The 23,044-nt window shown below is 33.4% G+C and overlaps 4 protein-coding genes across 4 annotated transcripts; all 4 read right to left on the reverse strand.

The window, feature by feature from the left end:
- Positions 1-778: 778 nt before the first annotated feature.
- LOC122589738 (protein NLP3-like) lies at positions 779-7,232 on the reverse strand. Its single transcript, XM_043762064.1, has 5 exons — positions 7,052-7,232; positions 5,501-5,969; positions 2,757-2,808; positions 1,782-2,672; positions 779-1,688 (listed from the first exon to the last, which is right to left on the reverse strand). The coding sequence occupies exons 1-5, from the start codon at positions 7,225-7,227 to the stop codon at positions 922-924; spliced, it is 2,355 nt and encodes a 784-aa protein (XP_043617999.1). The 5' UTR covers positions 7,228-7,232; the 3' UTR covers positions 779-921.
- A 6,720-nt stretch (positions 7,233-13,952) lies between these two features.
- Positions 13,953-15,832, reverse strand: LOC122587670 (chloroplastic import inner membrane translocase subunit HP30-2-like). Its single transcript, XM_043759839.1, has 6 exons — positions 15,453-15,832; positions 15,192-15,313; positions 14,868-14,982; positions 14,490-14,662; positions 14,332-14,394; positions 13,953-14,229 (listed from the first exon to the last, which is right to left on the reverse strand). The coding sequence occupies exons 1-6, from the start codon at positions 15,780-15,782 to the stop codon at positions 14,187-14,189; spliced, it is 846 nt and encodes a 281-aa protein (XP_043615774.1). The 5' UTR covers positions 15,783-15,832; the 3' UTR covers positions 13,953-14,186.
- A 1,966-nt stretch (positions 15,833-17,798) lies between these two features.
- LOC122587671 (protein FAR1-RELATED SEQUENCE 5-like) lies at positions 17,799-19,163 on the reverse strand. The gene is made up of 3 exons (XM_043759840.1): positions 18,490-19,163; positions 18,241-18,333; positions 17,799-17,898 (listed from the first exon to the last, which is right to left on the reverse strand). The coding sequence occupies exons 1-3, from the start codon at positions 19,161-19,163 to the stop codon at positions 17,799-17,801; spliced, it is 867 nt and encodes a 288-aa protein (XP_043615775.1).
- Positions 19,164-19,178: 15 nt separating this feature from the next.
- On the reverse strand, positions 19,179-20,147 carry LOC122587672 (protein FAR1-RELATED SEQUENCE 5-like). The gene has a single exon (XM_043759841.1). The coding sequence runs from the start codon at positions 20,145-20,147 to the stop codon at positions 19,179-19,181; it is 969 nt and encodes a 322-aa protein (XP_043615776.1).
- Positions 20,148-23,044: the final 2,897 nt, after the last annotated feature.

The raw sequence follows: 23,044 nt of genomic DNA on the forward strand, positions 1-23,044 counted from the left end.
GATTTATAAGCTCTTAAAAACCTCATTTCCAGTCGCATATTTTTCCACCTCTTTTTTTTTTTTGGAAAATTTATATATATCCTATTTAAGAGGCATAATTACATATTTATGCAAAGTGCAAGTTTTTAATGCATAAAAACAATGCTTCTAAAGCATGTTTGGATAGATATGTAATTATATCTCAAAGAGGTCTGCAAACCTCTAATCAATTCATATTCTGCTACTCGCCCTTTGGCTCTTTAGTATATAGCTGGTGGTTTTGTGTTATGGGAAATGATACATGTACCATGTCTTTTTATTCCTTTCTCATATGGTACAATCTTTTCAACACATGATACGACTCGTATTACGTATACGGAAGATATATCAAATACCTTAGATCTTTTTGGGAAAATATAGCCGAGTGGTTTTCTACAGGTGGGTTAGCTAGTAAAGTTGCTAAAAGTCACAATAACAAAAATTTATATTGATTAAGTTCCTTTAAAGTTATCTTTAATTTTATTAGTAAGGTTAGAGATCTTGACCTTTAAATTGAAAGTAAAAGTTAAAATTCAAATATTATTTTTGAATGTTTTTGAAATCACAAATTCAAATATTTTATTAGTAATGTTTTTGTCCAGATTAAGTTGTCCTCCTAATTCATACAAGTAGAAAATTAAAAGGTAAGATTAAGAAAGAGATTAAGTAAATTTATGTGTCATATTCATATGGTTTTAAAATGATTTTTAGGTTAGGAGGATTCTCATTTTAAGAGCAACTTTATAATTAGATGACCCTATTTAAAGTTTAAGAATATGTATATAACTATTACCTTTTTAGTTTACCAAATGACAGATTAATGAACAGTATTTTCATGAAGTTCAAAACTTGAATTAAAATTCCTGAAAGAAAACAAAACAACCAACTTGTCCAGACTTGAGATTAATCATCTGCCACCTGGACGTGTAATTTGATGGTGCTGTTAGTAGCCAAAAGTTCTGGAAGAGTATACAAGTCAGCATCACAAGTAATGCTTACCAAATCATTGTCTTCATCCTTATATTTTAGACTAAGCTTTTTACCCTTGACATTTACTCTTTGAGCAACTTCGTTCTCAAGTTCCAACAAGCCCGATGTAATAGGAAATCGGAACTTTATCATATCATCATTAAAACTTGCCTTTACCGTTAACACGAGCCCCATATCCAAACCAGTGCCAACACTCTGCTTTGAAGATGCACAAATTAAACCAGAATCTAAGAGTGGCTGATCAACATTTATATATTTGTTTACCAGACTTGTCTCGTGTTTTAAATTTCCTATGCTCAGATACAAAGATGGATTGTATGGCATTGCATGCCTTTTTGAACTTTTACGTCTCCAGCGCATCAAGCCCACTACAAGTCGTGTTATTTGGTAAATAGAATATGATCTTGAAGGTAGATAGCTATGTTTGCCACAACTCCACCACTTGCCTGCAAAACCATGTCTTTTACTTGAACAACTCCACCGCTTAACCCCTAGCACCACGAAAACAGCAACGGATAAAGCAAAAGACGGGCTTGAAGATCTTTGCAAATGCTTCTCCGGCCATGATTCTTGTGAAATGTATGAATTTGTAAGATAACCTATCTTGGTACTACTCGTTTGCGTTGGCCAACTGGATATACCATGCACCCTACAAAATCGCTTCAATGTGGACCTACTAACTGAAAAAGAAAAATTGACCAAAAATATGATAATGCATAATAAATTCAAGTAATGGAAGACTTCAAACATCCATAGATAGTAAGAGGACTTGCCACCAAGGCTCTTTGCAGCTTGACCTATTGGTTTTCCAAGCTGTTGCTCAAGTGACTTCATTGTCAGTGAGTTTATTTTACTCTTTCTGCCCTGTTTCAACCGAAAACTATTTTTTCCAGCATCAGTGAAGATATCGTTCTTTTTCATTGTACTCACATTAGAATAGGATGTAGTTGCCAAAAATGACTCTGAATTTGATGAGTTCTCAAATATGGAGGTATTAGCCCATGTGGATGAGGATATATGGATAGTATCAGGATTTATACTTGAAGACAGATTACTGCCCTCCTTTCCAATACCTTCTATAGTTGATGTTTCACCCAATTTCAATCCAGAAACAGCTTCAACTTTCTGCTTCAACGTTTGCACCAAGTTTAATACATGATTACTATCTTTGTTGTCTGACAAGAAAAACTCCAACACATAGCCATCATCATTTCCTACAAGACTATGCAAGAAAACTGTTAAGCAACTTGCTAACCTACTCATGCGTGCATTGTGGACCAAAGGATATTCCTCTTCACCTAATGCAGTTACATCTTGACAATAACATGAAGCATGGGCTAACATTGCCCTCCCAACAATGCCACGAGACTTATGCAAGTGTTGGACTCTACATGCTTCCCTAAACTGCCACATGCCCACATCTCGAACATAAAATGGTAGAGCAGTTGTGGACATGCAGGCTTTCCCAATGCATCTACTATCATAACTACTACAAGTCTTTTCTATTACATTTTCACGGGAAACAAAACTACCAGTTGGGGACATAGCCCATGTCTGAGCAAGAGGCAAACTATGGATGTCACTCACTGTTTGAAGAATACTGGAAATTACATACAACTCACTTTGCTTGCGTTCATCAAGAACCTGTGTATAAAAGCCATGTCCTAGTATAAGATTACCAAAGCAAAAAAGAAATATAACTTGAAAATGTATAATCAAATCATTGAACAAGAGTGATAGAGTAAAACTCACCGTTGACACAGGAGAATCAAATGCTTCTGGAGTCGCCAGATTTTTTGTCTGCAAAGTGACAGGTTGGAAATGGGACCTCATAAGCACAAGCAACTATATCCGATCCCATAAAAAGGCTTGCATATATTGTGCACAAAAAAAGAGTGACATCTACGAAAAGCCAATAGGATACTAAGATATTATACTAAATATAGATAAAACAAGAACATTTAAGGTGGCCTATACATACTGTTGTTACATATTTTACTAGTTATAGCCAGTTATAGCAAGCTGCAACACTTCAAGGGTGGTAAGTGTAATTGTGTGCAAATCATTTAACGACTAGTCGTTGGAGTTGTTAGAAGGTTGTTACGTCTGTTGTAGCAAAGTCTACTATATAAAGAGTAATATGCATAAGCTAATACACAATTTGGATCACAAATAATTTCTTAAATTATAAATCATTTCTTCCCTAATATGGGTATCAGAGCCACCGATCTCCAGCGAGCTTCCGTTTCCGGCCACAATTTCTATCACAAATTTCCAATTAATCAATGGCTGCTGATGGAGCGTTTAAAGAAGGATTTCTCGTTCCAACAGGAGGTTCAATTGGCGACTCAAACAGTAGTTTCATTGAAAGCAGCCAAGGATGTCCAAAGAAGTTGAGAATTGCAATAGCATAGCCAATTAGTGGTGAAGGTGATGGTGAGAGAATTAGTCATAATAGGTTAACTAAAATGCAGTTTCCAAGGTTTGGTGGTGACAATGTGGATTCATTGCTATATAAATGTGAACATTTCTATACAACTGATGAGACTCTGGCAACAAGCAGAGGTATGGAGAGACGAGCTCTTCAACAATGGAGGAGATTAATTGAGATGACTATTTCAGGTCTATTACAGCCAGATTTGCTTCAACAATGGTGGAGGATCAATAAGCCTTAAAACCTCAAACTCAGAAAAGGTGAACAGGACACTGATGAATTTGATGCGCTTTTAACCAAGGTCAGTCTATGTTAAGATTATATTATAAGACTGTTCATTAAAGCCCTTAGACATGAGATTAAGTGCCCGATCAAATTGTTAATACCAAAAACACTTAGGGAAACCTTTTCCTTGGCTAAACTGCAGAATCAGTCCAATAAACTCTCAAGTAGAAGTGTAGAACTAATGTATTTGGTAGTGGCAATGGGTATAAAGGAGGGGATCAATGACTAGTACACTATCAATGCTGCTAAACCTACACCTACTAATGCCTTATGTGAACTAGAGGGTTACTCATTTGGTAGATAGTCGATCAACGTTCAACAAACAATTTCAAACCAGTTATTGGACATCAAACTGAGATGTCTTATTCTCCATATACCAGAAGTCAAAGTCAAGCTGGCAAATGGCAATAATATTGCTTGTGTCAAACTAAGCAAAAATTTCACTCACGTTATGCAAGGAAATTGGTTCATAACATATATGTTACTCTTGAATTTGCCCAGCTATGACATTGTATTTGGTGTTCAATTGTTGGAGACATTGAATGACATTATTTGGAATTTCAAGCATCTTACCATAAAGCTTACTGTTGAGGGACAACATTTTGAATTGAAAGGGATGAATCAACAAGGTGTCAAATTCTGCACTATGGAGAAGTTTTCTAGTGTACTCCCCAAATGATATAGTGCAAGCAAGCCGAGTTGTTTACACATTTAGGGATCAACTGATAACAGTATCAGTATGTATCAACCATTATTGAAAGATTGTAAGGATAATGAGGCTTTGGAAAGGTTATTGGCTATGTATGGTGATGTTTTTTAAGTTCCTAAGGGTTTATCTTCAAGTAGAGACTCTAACCATAGAATAAGATTAAAGAATGAGAAGCTTGATTTAGACCTCAAACCTAAGATGTGATTGAGCATATGACTAAAGAATTATTAGATTCAAGGGTGATTAGGCACAGTCATAGTCCCTTTGCGGTGCCAGTGGTGTTGGTCAAGAAAAAAAGATGGTACTTGGAGGATGTGTGTAGACTACAGAAGATTGAATGAAACTATTGTGAAGGATGTTAATCCAATATCTTTTATTGAGGAACTCTTGGATGAGCTGGGGGGTGCTGTAAGAAAGAGTGCTTTATATAATTCCATGAATCCTGGGCAGCAGTAAAATGTGAACGGTTATGGCTATATCTGTGAGTTTAGCGACACCTATAGAGTATAGAATATAGATAACCATCATAGTTCTATCATGATGCACGGGCAGTTATCAAAATATTTACCTTTTTGTGACAAAGTAGAGTTAATGCAACGCCACTTTTTGACCGTGGCCAATGTATCACTAACACTTGCACTCCGTAAGGTAACTTTTGTAGCCAGCGTTTGCCCAGGATAAATCAACCAAACATTGTAAGATATCTACCTTAAGATACGGAAAGTGAAATCATGGGAATCACACATTTCTATATTCCAATATCTATTTTATGTTATTCTTCTTGGGTTAATGCACGAAGGGGTCATTATATTCTTATAAAATATTCAGTTGTACCTTTTTATATCAAACTGAATCTACTTCCATTAAAAAAACTTTAAAACCTAGCTAGTTATTCAAAAATTACACATATGTCACATGTGTAAGATTTCATACACCAAAGCATTATCCTAGTCTTGTAAAATATCTACTTGGGTCAAGAAAATTTATGAGTTTTTATCTCAATAAAATTACTACATCTGATAATGATAACATAGCTAATCATATTAGAGAGGTAAGAAGAAAACCTTGAGCGCATTGTGAATTTGTTGAACCTCAAAAGCGTAACTCATATACTTGGAAGACATCAAGAGTTCAAGCACACCAACACATAACCCTGTGGTAGAATCAAACACTGGTAAAGCCATATATCCATAAAGATTTCTACGAATCAAATAATCTTGTTGTGGAAAATCTTTTGGGTTGTAATTAGTTATATCAAAAGTCCACTCTGGCAATCCTCGCCTAAATACTCGAGCAGGAGGATTATTGTCTTGTTCTTCATGATCTTTGTCCACAAGATATGCACTATGCTCCGACTCTCTTCTATATAAACAAAGTTCTTGAACGACTATACCAAGACCAAATGGTTGATCTACAGTTGTAAGTAGTTGGTGCTTCCCAACAGAACGCGCTGACCAGAACTGAATGAGAACATGCTTCTCACGGAATGTTAACTGCTTTAATGCAGATCTTATCTTATAAGTTATTTCCCGATAAGAGAAAAATTTCTCAGGCCTTGGTTCAAAACCTAAATATCAGACAAACCACATCAGGAACGCTACAAAAGTCATACAGTCTACTACCTACCAAACAACCAAACTAGTTGTAAAAAAAACTAATACTTCTGGTAGGTATTTAAAAGGAAAACACAACAAAAAATAGGGCATGATTCAACAAACCAAGTTTTTATATTGTTAAAATTTCAACAAGTTAGGAATAAAACACAAAGACTATTTTACTAATAAATTTACAGTGTTGTCAACTATTTTTGTAACCGTGTCAGAAATAAGTTTTTTTAACTTGTAAAAGTTATACTTGAAGTCAACAACATTGCCAAGAGATACTTAACCGATTTACAATGATAGCAAATTAGCAACTGAGAATGTATTATTCTATAGCATATCACAAGAGATACTTAACAGATTTATATACAATGATTTTGCTTCAAAGAATGCCAGGAGTGTGACGTTATTCAAGGAAGATTAAATTGATAAATTTTTTCCACATGTAAGATAGTCTAACTTTTTTTAATCAGCTTCGGATTATGAGAAATTTGAGTAATTAGACCTATACGAAACTATAGCCGTTGTTTTCTCTACATTTATAGCTATGACGGTAATATTTATATTTATAACCTTTGTGTCTTGACCCATTTTAATGAGGGTTAAGTATTTGGGAATGTATATAACTTGTAAACTTTTCTTATTGTGTGGGAAAAAAAAACTTTCATTCGGTTCATTGTATGTAACTAACTTGTAAAAATGTAGAATTGAACAAATCATGTAAGCAACAGGCTGAATGCTGATGTGGGGTCACTCATTGTGCCACATCTCAAATGCCGGATGGTGCCATGTCAGCAGCCGACTTTTTACACAATTTGTTCAATTTTACAAGTTAATTACATACAATGAACCAAATGGAAGTTTTTTTCACGCAATATGAAAAGTGTACAAGTTACATACATCCCGAGATAGTTAACTCTTTTAATCATGACGGGCTTCTATTTATTGGTAATCCGGGTTAATTGTAAATGAAAACAGGCAATACCGGTGCGTATAGATAGAGATTGATTTGGTCGGTGAAGCTGCTCCAGTGGCTCTTCAATTTCAGAAACCCAAAGCCGTGTGAGGTATCTCGCATCGCCAGCAGTTGGAACAGTTGGCTGTACTAAAGAGACCTTGTTCCAGAGCAATTCTGATGATTTTTCACCATCTTCAATATCAACAGTTGACTGCTGCTCACACAATTCCATAGATATCTTTTATTCGATTCTATATAAACTGCTTTCACATTTTCCTAATTCATAAAATTGAACAAGAATCAAATAAATAGGAGGCCCAAATTATTTAGATATGGTGTATGGAATTGATTTAAAATGAAAATCAATGTTCTGTGCCTAACCAGAGATTTGCAAAGTAGTTTACAAAAGTCAACACCAACTTACCTAATTAAACAAATGTAATTTCAACAACATCAAAGTGAGATTCAGACAGTTTTGCCTATAACCAAAGGTAAAAAACTTCTTCCATAAGGACCTCTGACCACGTGAAATACGGAGATTTTTATTGAAGGATTTATACTGTGTGAAGCAGAGTAGATATGAAGTTTCAATCAAGCATTGAATTATATATTATTCTACTTCAAAATGAACATCCAGCTGCAGCGAATATTTGAATGAGCAGCAAAGTAAAATTATGTTAATCTTTGATTTAAACTAAAGGGTTTGAAATGGCTGCATATATTAAATTAAAAAAGACTCTTTCTTCTCAAGTAACGAATCTGAATAATGAAACCACCTCAGTTTGCAAAAGAAAAAAAAAAAAAGTTTTAGCCGTAAAGAAAACTATGCGCATATACCTGTAGATAACAGAGAATCCAAAATAGTTACTGGCCGGTGGATAATAGAAATTGCACAAGAAGGTACAGGTGATATTTTGAAGTTGCAATATTAAAGTTATTTGAGAAAGGAGTTGAATGTTTGTATGTATTGAAAGTTCACGATAATCTCTGCGTATTTTCTCCCAAAGAGTTTGAATTTAGACTATGGCGCATTATTTTTTGAATATTTTTTTGAGGAGAGTAGGTGGAATCACTACGCTTTGAATAAGGGAAGTGATATTCATACCATTTGTTTTAATTGATGTACCATACTTGTGTAATACTGGTTTATACAATCAGCTGTAAAACTTGTATATAGTGGTATATCAATCAGAAAAAATGGTACGAATATCACTTCCCTTTGAATAAATGAGCACGGGAGTAGTGGGTGAGTGTTTGAATTTTAAAATGAAAACGGCATGCTACGCCTTATCTTCAAATAGAAAGTAAGGGGCAGTTTGGAATCTGTTAAAGAAATTGAAATTCAAAGGAATTGGAATCTGAAAATTTTAAAATCTGTATTGTGTTTGGTTGACGGAATTCAATGGAATCTAAATTATATTTGTTATAATATTTTAAATGTAAATTACATTAAATGACAAAATTACCCTCAAATATCAATCCCATCACTCTATCGGTCATAAATCACACACTTTTACCAATACCAATAATTCATATTGAAAAAGAAATCACATTTCTATCTTCTATGCATAATCACTGTCACAACTCACAAATCACAAGCATATGAAAAAAAAAAAATCTCAAATCTACCAAACCATAAATCTTCCATTTCTTAATCAAAAGAATCTCATTTCTATACATAAAATTCGTGTCCTTTATTGGTGGTGGAGTTCTAAACGTCGGCGGTGGCTATCATGACAGTTGTTGGCGGTGTTCTAAATTGCCGGCAGTTGACGGAGATACTGGTTCGGTTAGTTAGTAGTGGTTGTGACGGAGGTACTATGGCGGTTGTTGCCAGTGGCTACCATGGCGGTTTTTGGCGATGGTTGGTGGTGGTGTTCTAAACACTGGCGGTGGCTACCATGGTGGTAGGGAGGTAGCTTGTCAATGGGTCGGGTGGTTGGTGGTGGCACAAGAGTGACAATTAACAGATATACAAAGCTCAAGAGGAAATAGGTTTGTATATAATTTGTGGGGTTTTTTTTGTCAAAATGTTTCAATTCCAATTGAATTGAGAACTTTCCATGGATTTGTTGAAGGAATGTTGAGTTCTGTATTTCATGGAATTTGGAGGAAAATTTTGAATTCCAATTCCATCATTTTCCCAACCAAACATAGTTAAGAATGGAATTTAGATTCCAATTCCATTGAATTCCTATGAATTCTTTGAACCAAACACCCCCTAACATGCACAATACAGCAAAGATGACGGTATAGTAGTGACGGCCGCATGTACAACGGTAAGGTAGTGGCCGCAATTGATGACGATGACTATTAGTAGTTGTGGCGGATGTTAAATAGTGTAAGTTAATATAAGGGAAAATTTCATAAAAAGTAATCTATTTACCAGTGGCGAAGCCAGAAATTTAACGTAGGAAGGGCCAAGTTACTTTAACCCGAGCCCCAACCAAACAATGACGATGACAAAACATCAATTTAGTTTATAAGTAATGTACATATAGCTTACAGAGTTACAGATAACAATAATATAACATATTGCAAAACAATTATCAAAACAACAACATTACAGAAGCTAAGAAAACATCATTACAACAATTTAGCTACAACACCTAGAAAGAATTGAAACACGTTAACAAGTCAACCATATGATTGCAAGAGATAAACTTGTAATTAGCACTAGGAAACAAAAAAAAAAAAACAATCTAAAAAACCTGAAGCACATAGTTTATTATGATGCTCTAAACATAAAATATTATAGAACAATGACATATTTACGATAGATAAATTATAGAAAGTATTGAAAATAATGAGAACTTATAAATTACATTAATTAAAAATTTTTTAAAAAATGAGATAAACTTTAAAGACACTAGCATGGTACCTGCGCAAATGCGGCGGCGGTGGCCACAATGCGATGGTGACGGGCGGCAGTGGCGACTGACGGTGGTGACGACGAGTAGTGTGGGCTATTATGTAAATCTAATTAATATAATGGTTAGTATAGTTATTTTAAAGGTTGGGGGACTAATGGTGCTTTTGTTTCATTTAGAGTGGGGTTGTATCGTATTTAGGAGGTATTGTTTTAATGGAGGGCAATTCTGACATTTTCTCCCCTGTAACTTTCAACAGGGGGTCTATTCTTTTTAATAAGGAGTATAGATAAAAATGAGAAACTTTAGAGACACTGGCATGGTACCCGCGCAAATGCGGCGGCGGTGGGGACTGACGGTGGTGACGACGAGTAGTGTAGGCTATTATGTAAATCTAATTAATATAATAGTTAGTATAGTTATTTTAAAGGTTGGGGGACTAATGATGTTTTTGTTTCATTTAGAGTGGGGTTGTATCGTATTTAAGAGGTATTGTTTAAATGGAGGGTAATTCTGACATTTTACCCCTTGTAACTTTTAACAGGGGGTCTATTCTTTTTAATAAGGAGTATAGATATAGATTAGTTAGTCATTTCCCTAAATTCTCATTCAATTCTGTAATTTGTTAAACATATCAAACGCGCTACAATGCATATAGTAGAGTCTACTTTTAGATAAATATCTAATGAGATATAATACAAGTTTTATCGGAATCTCTAAACAAGTTAATAGTAGCTCATTGCATATAAAAAAATAAAAAAAAAGCCAAAATACAGTGTAAACATTTTGACTTGTTTAAACATTTTGATAGTTTCAGACTTTCAGTTTTTGGAAATTTTAAATGGGATGGACCAAAAGAACGGATAGAGTAAAATTACACAAGCACATGTATAATATATCAAAGTCACTAGCGTGTTTGGGATGGGCCATGGCCCGCTCTCTTCCTAAAGTGGCTCCACCACTACTATTTACACAATTTTCTTATTAAAGGTAACCTATTTTGTTTTCGTCTATTTAAAGGACCCTATTTTTAAAGTTTTCCTAATAAAGTGTATCTCGTTAGTTTTTGACAGATAACGCCCATTAAATGCCACGTCACCACGTCATCAGTTTTGCCACGTCACTGATGCCACATCATCATTTTTGCTATAAAAGTCAGTCAAAGTCAACTATCACGTCAGCAAAATTGATGATGTGACATCGGTGACGTGACACTTAACGGGCGTCGTCTGTCAAAAACTAACGAGATACCCTTTGTTAGGAAACTTTTGGAAATAAGGTCCTTTAAATAGACGAAAACAAAATAGGTTACCTTTAATAGGAAATTTGTGTAAATAAATTACCTTTTTATGGATTTTTCCCTTAATATAAATGTAATATATATAAATTAGAATGATAAGTGTTTAGAATATTAATTATTTTATTGTGGCAATTGTGGTAATTTCTTATAATTTTTTTCCTAATGTGATTCAATATGGGTACACTCATCCATTTGCAACTAATTTTTTTTTCAATTAGTTCTAATATTATGGGGCTAATGTTTTTTTACTAAGAGTTAATTTTATTATATACCCTTGGGGTATGCCAAATTTTCAAGTTTCACCTTTTTTATTTTTTCTATATCATTACATACCCTGTGATGATTTTTTGTATTATTACATATCCCTCGTCCTAACAGACGTTAATGTAACCGAAATTTATTTTAGGGACTCCTTAGTTTATGGACCATTAGGGACTCGTGTTTTTTGTAACTTACACATCACCATCATCATCTACTACGATATACAAGACTTTTTTGTAAAAACACTAAAACTTTCCGGCGACGGGCCCGCCGGAAAATCATGTGTAAGTAACGGGTCCGCCGGAAAATCATGTGTAAACTTACACATGATTTTCCGGTGGGCCCGTCGCAAAAAAATCATGGTAGTGGTTGGAGATGATCATGGTGGTGGTCGAGATGATCATGGTGGTATATATGTTACAAAAAATACGAGTCCCTAATGGTCCCTAAAATAACTTTTCCCATAGATATATATGATCTAGATGTATATATGTATTAGGAGAATAAGATAAGAGGTTTAAAAGATTAAAATATTCTCATGTGTGATGCACATGTAAACGTTAACAAAGATACATTAATGTCTATTGAGATGAGAGATATGTAACGCTACAAAAAATCACTACATGGATATGTAATATTACAAAAAAACAAAAGGGATGAAACTAGAAAATTTGACATATCCTAGGGGTATACAATGAAATTAACTCTTCTATTAATAAAGTAGTATAGATGAGATCATTAATATAGTTATTGTTTACGTTTTTATACATCTTATTACTCTTTTTACATTTTTTATTGTTATTGCTACATATTTAATTATCTTTTTAAAATTTTGAGCTCGAACATTTGACATAAATTTGGGTCCAAAACTTTATCGTATAAAAATTGTACCCTGCGGCAACGTACGGGTACAGTGAAGTATTATGCCCTAAAACCCTACATATGAGACTTTTGTGGTTGCTGCCTTTTTTTCTAATACGTACTAATCACGTAGATCAATATATTTGGTAATTTTTTATTTTTTTTATTTTCAAAGATTAAAATATAATGATTTATAAATAATAAAAGCCCAAATGGACATTTAATGTCTCTTAGATCTTTCATGGTCACGGGTTCAACACCTATGAAATGCTTATTGAGAAGTCTTTTTCAATGATGTGAGACATGTGAGTTTTATCTAACATTTAGCTGGTTTTCTCCATAATGGTTGTGAGATTTGAGTCCAATCACCATTGTTGTTAAAAAATAATAATATAAAAATATAATATAATATAATGATTAAAATGAGAAAATCTTTATCAACAGGTCTAACAAAAGTGACAGGATGAAACATCAAGATAACACTCGAGTACCTAGCTACTAACAAAAAAATATGTAACCATACATACTTTGTTAAAAAATCGTGGAAAGTGTCACTTCTTTTGGAAACAAGATTCAGATTTCTGCCAAACTGACCATTGGATATATTGACTCCCCTTCTTTGCCTAAAGGAAAATGTGCAATATTCAAGTTTACATTTTTAAATCACATAGTTTATATTCAATTAAACATGAATATTAAAGTTACCCAACTATATTATATTGATCATATATATACAAAGTTTATATGATAATTGATACAACTTTTCGCTTATGAATCTTTCAAGTTGTCCGGGTTTTAAAAGCCATGCTTACTAGACCCATGGCCAGTACTTAAAAGTTAAGTCACTGTAAAAATCATTATATGGCACACCACCTTTAGAAATTTCTATGGCAAAATAGCAACAAACTGTTGAAAACCATCATCAATGACGAGTATTAATTTTAATCCCAAATGGAAATAGATTGTACATTTTAAGGAGTGTTTGAAAATGCTTATAAACATTCAAGGAAGATGCATGAACATTTGTGAGGATTCCCAATACAATTAAAAAGCCATTCGAGTTTCTATGTTCCCAGAATAAAACTTGCGAGTAATTCGCAGATTATTTCTGTTGATTTCATCAAGCATGAAATATCATACTTAACTGAAGCAATCTTGGAACTGAACAAGTAGCATAAGTTCACAAACATGCCATCAAAACAGCTAAGGTACATTTTTCACCTTCAAAGCCAAAGTTTCACATGAAAATTTGACAAGGCGCAAAAGATCAGCTTTACATGATGCAAAGTGAGCAATATAGCGATAACACAACAGATGAAGTGGACACGGCTGGAAGAATTAATCCAATTATACATAATTTTAAATAACAAGAAGAATAAATGGCAAAGTTATGAAAGAAAATAAACCTTGGACGTAATATCAGTTCTAGGTACTAAATGCAACATTACCCAATCCTGCCGGAGGTGAGACTAAAAAGAAGTGAGATCTAGACAATTATACGTTTATACAAGTACAGAACTGCTTAATAACTCACCGCTAACAGTTTCTAATTTGTATAACAATATTTGTGATTTAGCTAAAGTAATTGACTAATTTTTTTCAAAAAAGACAAAGTAGATTAAGCACGTTAATGAACTGAAATGACAACAGATATATGCATTCTCATTACTTGGATGAACTGGTAAGGAGTACGTCATACTTCTCAAAAGCTTCTTTTGTTGTCAAACAAAAGTAAACAGGTTCCTACTTCTCAAATCTCATATGAAATTGGTTACATGCTAAGTGATACGATACTCAAAAAGATGTAATTCACTTTGGCATATGTTGTATCTGCAATCTATACCATTCTACTTTATACCCCCAAAAACGAACTGGCCCGAAGAGAAGCTGAATAAGATCTCAATCAGCTATATGGCCACCTCGAAACATCTTGCTACACCTTCTTCTCCATTCATAAGCAAAAATGAAAAGAGTAAGACCGATATCAAGGTACAAATTAACCTAAACACTAATAGATATTTGAACGGCTATGCAAGATTCTCACCTCTTGATGTAATCAAGTATAAGCACTCTTGGCCCGGGTGGGATTTTAACCTCTTGCAAATGGCTGCTTGATAGTATATATTTATCACAATAATCAAAGACAATCATATAATAACAGAAACAAATAAAAGAAACTAATGAGTATTATTTACTAATTACCTATCAGTAAGCAATGGGAGAGTTTTGTCTGTGAACAGGCCATGTTTGAAGTTCTTTTCGTAATGATCAAGGCCAAGACTAGAAAGCATGCCTCTAACATTCTTGTACGACAAATCTTCAGCTTGTGACTGCAAAACTTTATCAGCTAGTGCCTGTGATACATTCTCCGCAGCCTGCACACAGAGTCGAGTCAATAAGAGTAAACTTTTAGTACGGGCTGAAACAAATCCAGCTGTTTCTGCTTTTCTTTTGTTACAAGAATGATAAATAGTTGGATATAAACTATAACAAATATCAACTAAGTCATTGGTAAATCGATCAAAACTGTCACATTGAACATATTTTCTAAGAAAGATGAAGGAAGAAGCCCATAATCACCTTAAAAATTCCCCAATTTGTGAGAGCACCTAAAACACCATAAGAGATTACTCTCACAGGCTGATTGCCACAAACCAATGACAACATGACCCCAGCAGCAAACCCGGCCACCATACTGAAATAATGTATATATAGATGAGTCAAAATCAAACCAAAAACAGATTTAATTCCCTATCTTCTAAACATCCATCTCAAGACTCAAGTCAATGCAAATCTCTCTGATGCATGTAAACAGTCAAACAGTATGGACACAAAATCTGTTTCAAGAAACTAATGTGATATTAGTCATTAAAATCCCATAAACAGCGGTAAGAACGTGCTAACTTTGTCTCTGCATCCTCCTTTCCTTTGAATCTTTTCATTGCACAAGCTACTCCTGCACGCACACCCGCTAAAACAGCCAAATTACGAGCCTCTGTCAAGCGCCTTACTGGGATAGAAAATGGCTGTAAATACATACAACAACAAGAACAGTTTATGTAGCCATAACCAACAAGCTGGTACCTGTACTTACATGATGCAGATATTCATGAAAATAAGAACATTCTAAGTTAAACAATCATAGAAGGTAAGATATTAAGTCACCTTTGCTTTTTGGAGAGAAAGGTTAACAGGGGTGATTGTTAGTGGAGGGGCAAAAGTAGAGAGGACACACTTGGAAATAGTATCTAAATTAAGAGGGGTGAGTCGCAAAGGGAAGATAGAAAACTTGGAGCGGAGATAAAAGGGAAGAGTTCCCCAAATGAGACTGACGATGCCACTAGTGGCCCCGGTAGTGACCGTTACAATAGCAACCTCAACGGGCAATGGCAGTTTGACAAGCCAATTCTTGTAACGGATATCAAATTGTTTGTAATTAGTTTTTAGCATAGTGATTAGGTTAGGCTTTGAAACACTTCTCTTATCTTTCCCCATGAATGTTTTTCCCTGCCATAGAAATATTTTTATCGAAACATCTCATAAGTACAAACTTAATAACATCAATCAATTTCTGTAATAAACATACAGAAAGCTAACATGTTTCATGAACTTCACTTATTATCAACTCCCACAATGAACATTATTAAAAGTCAAGCAAGCATTGGAAACAATACTTATTAACAATATAGCTCCTGATTTTTATTTTCTTTAAGCGATTTTAATTAAAACAACAGCCTACTCATCATTTTGTGTTTTACGAACTTGCCTTTTTTTCATATATAACTAGGCCCCACACAACGGGAGGGTCGGGCGGGTTTCGTTAACGGGTCAGAACGGGTAGGGTCAAAGCGGGTCATTTAAAAAAACGGGTCAAGAATTCGGGTTTGGGTACTGTAGTTAAACCATTGAACTTTTTAAGATTCTACTGTAGTTAAATAATCCTATTCACTTATGTAAAACATTACATTAATTAGCTTAGATGTCAGAATCTCCTCACATTGTCAGGTTCCAACCTCAACAGATAAACATCTTAGGATGGCCAGAGAAAAAGATTCAGAAACAGTTACAGGGATTCCCCGGTTAGACCATACACATCTGAGTCAAAGACTCACTTTTTAACCTCTCCTCATTCTTTTACCCGTTTATCTAAAAGAACAAAAAAAATCCTTATAATTTTTGGTATGTTTCTTTAACACAAAGGATACTTCTGACCAAAAAGGTTCAAAAAAAAAAACATACTAGAATAACAATAGAAAAATAAATATTTTAAAAAGAAACATACACACACACAATAGAAGAGCATAAGCCCAGATGAACTAAAGATGTACACAAAAACTCACATTAAAATCAAATCAATCAATCACTTTTTTCCCCCTCTTTTCTAATTTTTAATTACTAGACAATTGCAACGTATAGAGGCCAAGACAATGGTTCCTATTTTTATTTTTATTATTATATATGGGCAATGGGAAGATGAGGCTGTCCCCCACCTTACCTTAGGTGTGGAACAGCTCAAAACGACGTCGTTTGGCTTAAATACATAAAAGTCATGCCTCTTTTTCATTTTTAACAAAAGATCAAAATCACACTTTACCTTTTTCTTTCATCTTCTTGATCTAAACCCTAAATTAAATCAATGTGCGATCTTCCTTTTCAATCTCCAAAATCAATCTTATAATCCTAATCAAAAGATTGCTACAGGTATGTTTTTTATTAATTTATTCTTTTAATTTCTCTTTTGATCTAAGGATATGTTTTTTTTTTAAATTCATTTAATGTATTTTTTTCTTCTTGATTTTGGTTCTCACTCAAACTCTTGAAATAACTCAGGTTTGTGAAAGTTATTATTTGTATCTTGATTAGAAGCTTGTATTCATTGTTGTTGAGCAAAAGTAAACTGATATCAATGAATTTGAAGCTGGGGTGAATTAACTATCAAGATATATGGAGTGTTTGAAGATAAAACAAGGCGTGTGTTTGATGAAATTGGCTCAATAGAAGGTTGATATATGGAAGATTTGAGATGTCATTGGGTGTTTATGTCTTGAGTATTTCATTAGATATCTACCAAGTGTTTAATTAAATGTCACAATGAACATACACACAAGGGTCATTGATTCTTTGTATAATAGGTGACTTTGATCACTTTGTTTAAATGAAATAAAGATTCTTGCTATTGATACTGAATTTGTGATGAAATGCTTTTATCATTTATGTTGTATAGTATCCTTTTATGTTGTTTATTTCTCTTTGTTACATGGACATAAAATCAGTCATTTCCAATTGCATTTTCTATTGTATGTTGGTGTTCAGGGCAATATAGTTACGGCGTTTGAAATCATAGATGGGTTAACAACTCTATAAATGATTAATATAAAGGCTTGAAAGATAGCATTAACACATATAATTACAATAGCAATACAAAAATATGACAGATTCACATATGGCCTTCTGATCTAGTTAAATGTAGCAGATACACATATAATTTGCAATTACGATTGAATGTGATCATTAAAAACTACTGAAGCGCCATAAAGTGTGATCTTTAAAAACTGCTCCAAGCTCATTAGCATGCCATCCTTCCCTTTTTTTGTAGCAATGCATCATCCGCCTGATACAAATAAAATAGTGTTAGAATACAAATATCATCAACACAAAAGTAACAAGTTTTCTTTTTAGGTGCTTCCAAAGATGATTTGATTCTACATGCTTTTCTAGGACGGCCTTTAGTAACAGCCGGAAGAGAGGTATCCTGAATAGATATTTGAGGCATCATGTCTACTACTGAAATCTCCACATTAGAATCTTGGGGTCGGTTATCAGTCTCTTTGGACACTTTTCGCTTTGTTTGTGCTTCCAGAAAATTCAGCAACAAAGTATTTAGTTTCTTTATCTCAGATAGAGAGTCTTTTGCTTGTTCAGTTGCTTTCACATAGAGTTTGATTTAACACACCATAACGTTAAGGCGCTAACTGCACTTTCCCCATCTATATCTTCCATTCTGATGCTACAACTATCCTCCTTGTACCTGGTATCAAGTGTCCACCTAGGCAAAATATAATGATCCGGAAGTGTTTCAATATGTTTCTTCTTTAACACATATAAGATATGCTTACACAACATTCCATAAGTTTCAAACTTGGCACATAAACATGTGACATCTACTTTACTTGAAAGACGAAAAGTAACCGTCCTCTAATACCTTTTCTCAATATCCAGTTGGCCAACCTTATATATGATCTCTTCAACATTTTTAGTCAAAGTTTCATGAGTTAAATTGTTAGTCGCTTGTATCCATTCTTTTTGAAAATCTTCAAATATATTACTAGTATAGCGTGTGCCTGCTTTTGCTTCTATTGGATTTAGAGATGACAGAACTGGCCTAGAGTTTATGGTCCTGAAATCTTCATCTTCTTCGGCCTTTCTTCGACTCTTAACAGCGTTGTCATACTGGACTACAAACTCATTCAACATGGTATTTGAAGTAACATATCCATCAAAAAAAGAATGAATACTGTCGCTTCTCCCACTAGTTGTCATACCAGCAAAAAAACAATCTTTTAAAAAGACTTCGGCCCAATGATGACGTTGTGTATACATATCCATTATCCAACTTCTACTTTCAAACTTATATTGACAACTCATAACTTTCCACCTAGTTTCAAACTCTTCAACAGTGTCATTCTTTACCCATTCTCTATAAAATTCTTCAATACCGGGATAACGGGCTTTAAGGGATGGAAGATGTTCAAGCTCATGTTTGTTGATGTGCCATGAACAATAACGATGTCGAGTGTTTGGAAATTCTTTTTTGATGGCATTCACAATAGCTTTATCTTGATCCGTAATTATTGCAAACGGATGCTTGTCAAACATGCATTTTGAGAACTGCTAAAATAACCATTCAAAAGTTTCTTGTTTTTCATTCTCCAATAATGCACCGCCAAAAATAATAGATTGACCATGATGATTCACTCCGATAAATGGAGCAAACGGCAACTTAAATCTGTTAGTCATGTATGTCACATCAAACACGACAACATCTCGAAAGTTTATATATGAATCCCTAGACCTTCCATCAAACGAGAAAAGATTTCTAGGAGACCCGTCCTCACATAAGTCAACAATAAAATGTAGATTCGGATCTTTTGCACTTTTTTCTTGAAAAAATTTTATAACCCCATAAAACTCCTTACCTATGTATTGTTTTCGACTCTCGGCTAAGACATCAATACACTGTTTTGAAGTAACCTCATTTTCATGTGGACTTTTCATGGTATTTATGACCCTTCTGATATTGCAAGGTCTCAATCCAGATTGGCTAAGTTCTGTCATAAGAGTTTTACAAGCCAAGGTGCGATGAAGCTTCCCATGAGAGCGGTGTTGCATTACTTTGTTCGAGGACATGGTGAGTTCGTGATTGTGTTCATCACTAAAAATATCTACAAACCATTTTCCATCTTTGCGCTTTGATATCCGAAATTTTGTATCACAACCGGTTCTTGTATCCCTACGAGACTTAAAATTCCCTTTAGAAGTTTCACCTTTTGTCTTTTTAAAGCCTTCTTTGTTGCACACATAAATCCTTCGATACATCTCGTTTGTAACCCTATTTTTATAAGAATCATAAATGCGTATACCAAATCCATGTAACAGGGCATACTGATTATAGAATGCATATGCATCTTCAGGTGAATCAAAAACCATTCCCATTACACCATTATCATCGACATCATCCCTTACTTCACTTTCAAAGTCAGAACCAACTAAATACCCATTTGCATTAATATCATTTATTAAAAGTGTTTTGCAAGGTTCATCCTCTACAACAGTAATTCCCAAATCCATTGATTTATCCATGTTCTGTATAAAATGAGATATGCTTATATTAAAGAAACTAAAATGAGCATTAAAATGTAAAGTTATTATCTTATTGACACTACGAATATAATTATGTCTTTACAATATGTAGAATTAAAATCAAGAAGTTAAAAGAATAAAACTAAAAGAATAAATTAATAAAAAGCATACCTGTAACAATCTTTTGATTAGGATTATAAGAAAAATAGAAATATTGATTTTGGAGATTGAAAAGGAAGATCGCACATTGATTTAGATGAGGGTTTAGATCAGGAAGATGAAAGAAAAAGGTAAAGTGTGATTTTGATCTTTTGTTAAAAAAATGAAAAAGAGGCATGACTTTTATGTATTTAAGCCAAACGACGTCGTTTTGGGCTGTTCCACACCTAAGGTTAGGTGGGGGACAACCTCATATTCCCATTGCCCATTATATATATAAAGATTATAAGAAAAGTTTACAAAAATAAGACATGCGAATTGACCAAAGTACCCTTAATAAATTAAATTATTATCAACTCTTAATATTAAATTATACCATTAGTTCATTATACTATAAAACTTGATTTTAGACTCGTGTCAAATACACGGATTGTTTAAGACATATCAAATATAAATTAAATATATGTAATTCGAAATAAGATATAAAAAAAAGAAACCAGTAAATTTAAATATAAAGAGTGTAATTAAAATTATAAAAAAAAACAAATCGGTAATTCAAATATAAATAATGTAATGAAAATCAAAGTACCAAAATATAATCAAGAACATTGACAAAACGTTTAACTTATTCGTTTATCAATATCATGTCAAAACTTGGTGTTGTATTTGTTTTCTTAACAATACATTTAAATAAATTGCTTATAGTTATGTTGTGGTATTTATATTTCATGAAAGTTTTGAATTACATAAAAATAATATAAAATAAAATAATGATAAAACTATTAATTCGGATTAATTTAAATGTTGTTACCTCTCTAACTTTTAGATATATCTTTTTTATTAGATTGACATTATTAAGTAAAGTATAAAATAACGATATAATTATTAATTCGGATTAATTTAAATGTAATAACCTCTCTAACCTTTAGATTTTTTTTTATTAGATAGACACTATGCAGTAAAGTATTAATTATATTTAAATTGGAAAGTGTAAATTCGTGATGAAAAACCAAAAAGTATAAATTGATTATTTTTAAATAGGGTAAAAGTGTAAACTACTAATCGAAAACCAATAAGTGTAAATTGATTATTTCTAAATAGGGTTAAAGTGTAAACTGGTGATGGAAAACCAAAAAGTGTAATTTAATTTAGAAATGTGTTGATTTAATTAATTTTGAAAAATTAAAGATTATGATTAGTTAGTTGAGATTAGGTCAGTTTTCTTCTAATATATATGAAGATATCTCTACTAACCTCTTTAAATCAAATACTTTTACCTACACCAATAGATGTCACCACCACCGTCATCGTCGGCTCGCCGCCACATTACGCGGGTATCATGCTCGTTTTTATTTATGTTTTTGACTCTGAAGTTTGAAATTTCTGATTAATTCTAGCGAGTGTTATAATTCTGACAAACTGAAATCTGTAAAAATAGAGAAAAATGAAAGGAGAGGCAGAGAGAGAAATATTTAGGGACCATATTGTCTTTTAGTCACTCTATTTTTGACGGGAATATATTGTCATTGAAAGGAGTCAAGGTGAAATAACCATTTGTCATGTTTTTTATCATATTGTTCTATTGTTATATTTAAAATATTCCTATTAATTCACCCCACAAGTATAAAAAATAAGACTCAAATCCAAATGAATATTCTTAAGATTAAAAACTTTAACAATAAGTCATTAAACCATTGATTAAAAGTAAGAGGTATGGATTTGAGGATTTCACCTCTGTTAAGTTGAGATTTAATATAAGTGATGCAAAATCCAATATCATTGGGCTCCATTGTTTCGGCCACTGGCCCATTTGTCTATCTGGTCTAGCACTCTATAAAAAGATTAGAAACATTGACCATGGCCCAATGGCCCATAGAGTCTAGTACAATACTTAATTGATAATGAGATCGACACGATATGATTGAAGCTAGTGAAATTCTTCAAAAGTAAAAAGTGATAGGAATATAGGATTGTAACTATTCGTTTGGATATTATACTATGATATGTGATAGGACTCCATATTACAAAAAAAATACAAGTTAACATTTGTTTTTAAGAAGGGAAATAGAAATACACTGTTAATATTAGGAAAATGCTAAAGTAAGATGTAAATTATGTGTATTACAAACATGTAATTTACATAACCTACCTTGAACTTCAAATTGCAAGAGCCCTGATAATATTTGCAAGTTCAAATCAATATCACGATGATTAATTAAGTAAAAATATACACACTTTTCATATTATTTTCTAAAATGTATCAGCTGGAATTCAAAATATATATCTAACCAATCCGTACATTTGTATGCACGGATTTGTGCCTTGTTCCCGTCTTAGTTCTTATCATAAACATATGGGTTTTTTTTAACTATAGCCCTTTAGGTTGTTTTTAACACTTAATTACCTTCTAAATATCTATATATATATATATATATATAAAAGTCTATCTCAAAGTGCTCACGTGGCGGTCCCTAAGTCCGCCACATCAGCATTTCCCTACGTGTCGTCACCATATCGATCCAGGAGACACGTCAACAACCACGTATGCGCCTACTTTGCTTAGTAGACCTCCACACAGGTATCTAAGAGTGTCATGTATTTTTTTAAAAATAAATGTTTGTGCCAGGAATTGAACCTAGGCCTTATAGCAAGGAGGCACATGTCTTTTCCAACTCATCTAACGGGAACTTGGTGTTTTGTTTTCTATTCAATGCTATATGTACTTTACAAATTCCTAT

This window comes from Erigeron canadensis, chromosome 2, assembly GCF_010389155.1.
Source record: "Erigeron canadensis isolate Cc75 chromosome 2, C_canadensis_v1, whole genome shotgun sequence".
NCBI lineage: Eukaryota > Viridiplantae > Streptophyta > Magnoliopsida > Asterales > Asteraceae > Erigeron > Erigeron canadensis.

Excerpts from the sequence above, each read along its gene's own strand:
- LOC122587670 (XM_043759839.1), bottom strand. The coding sequence starts at position 15,782 with ATGGGGAAAGATAAGAGAAGTGTTTCAAAGCCTAACCTAATCACTATG. Across the intron at positions 14,663-14,867 it reads CAAATTGGGGAATTTTTAAG|GCTGCGGAGAATGTATCACA; the intron begins GTGATTATGGGC and ends CTCTGTGTGCAG. Across the intron at positions 14,230-14,331 it reads ATACTTGATTACATCAAGAG|AAGGTGTAGCAAGATGTTTC; the intron begins GTGAGAATCTTG and ends TGAATGGAGAAG.
- LOC122587672 (XM_043759841.1), bottom strand. The coding sequence starts at position 20,147 with ATGGATAAATCAATGGATTTGGGAATTACTGTTGTAGAGGATGAACCT.
- LOC122589738 (XM_043762064.1), bottom strand. The coding sequence starts at position 7,227 with ATGGAATTGTGTGAGCAGCAGTCAACTGTTGATATTGAAGATGGTGAA. Across the intron at positions 2,809-5,500 it reads AAATTCACAATGCGCTCAAG|ACAAAAAATCTGGCGACTCC; the intron begins GTTTTCTTCTTA and ends GTCACTTTGCAG. Across the intron at positions 2,673-2,756 it reads TTCTCCTGTGTCAACGGTGA|GACATGGCTTTTATACACAG; the intron begins GTTTTACTCTAT and ends ATCTTATACTAG.
- LOC122587671 (XM_043759840.1), bottom strand. The coding sequence starts at position 19,163 with ATGTTTGACAAGCATCCGTTTGCAATAATTACGGATCAAGATAAAGCT. Across the intron at positions 18,334-18,489 it reads CAACTGGATATTGAGAAAAG|GTGGACACTTGATACCAGGT; the intron begins GTATTAGAGGAC and ends TATTTTGCCTAG. Across the intron at positions 17,899-18,240 it reads GTTAGCGCCTTAACGTTATG|GCGGATGATGCATTGCTACA; the intron begins GTGTGTTAAATC and ends TATTTGTATCAG.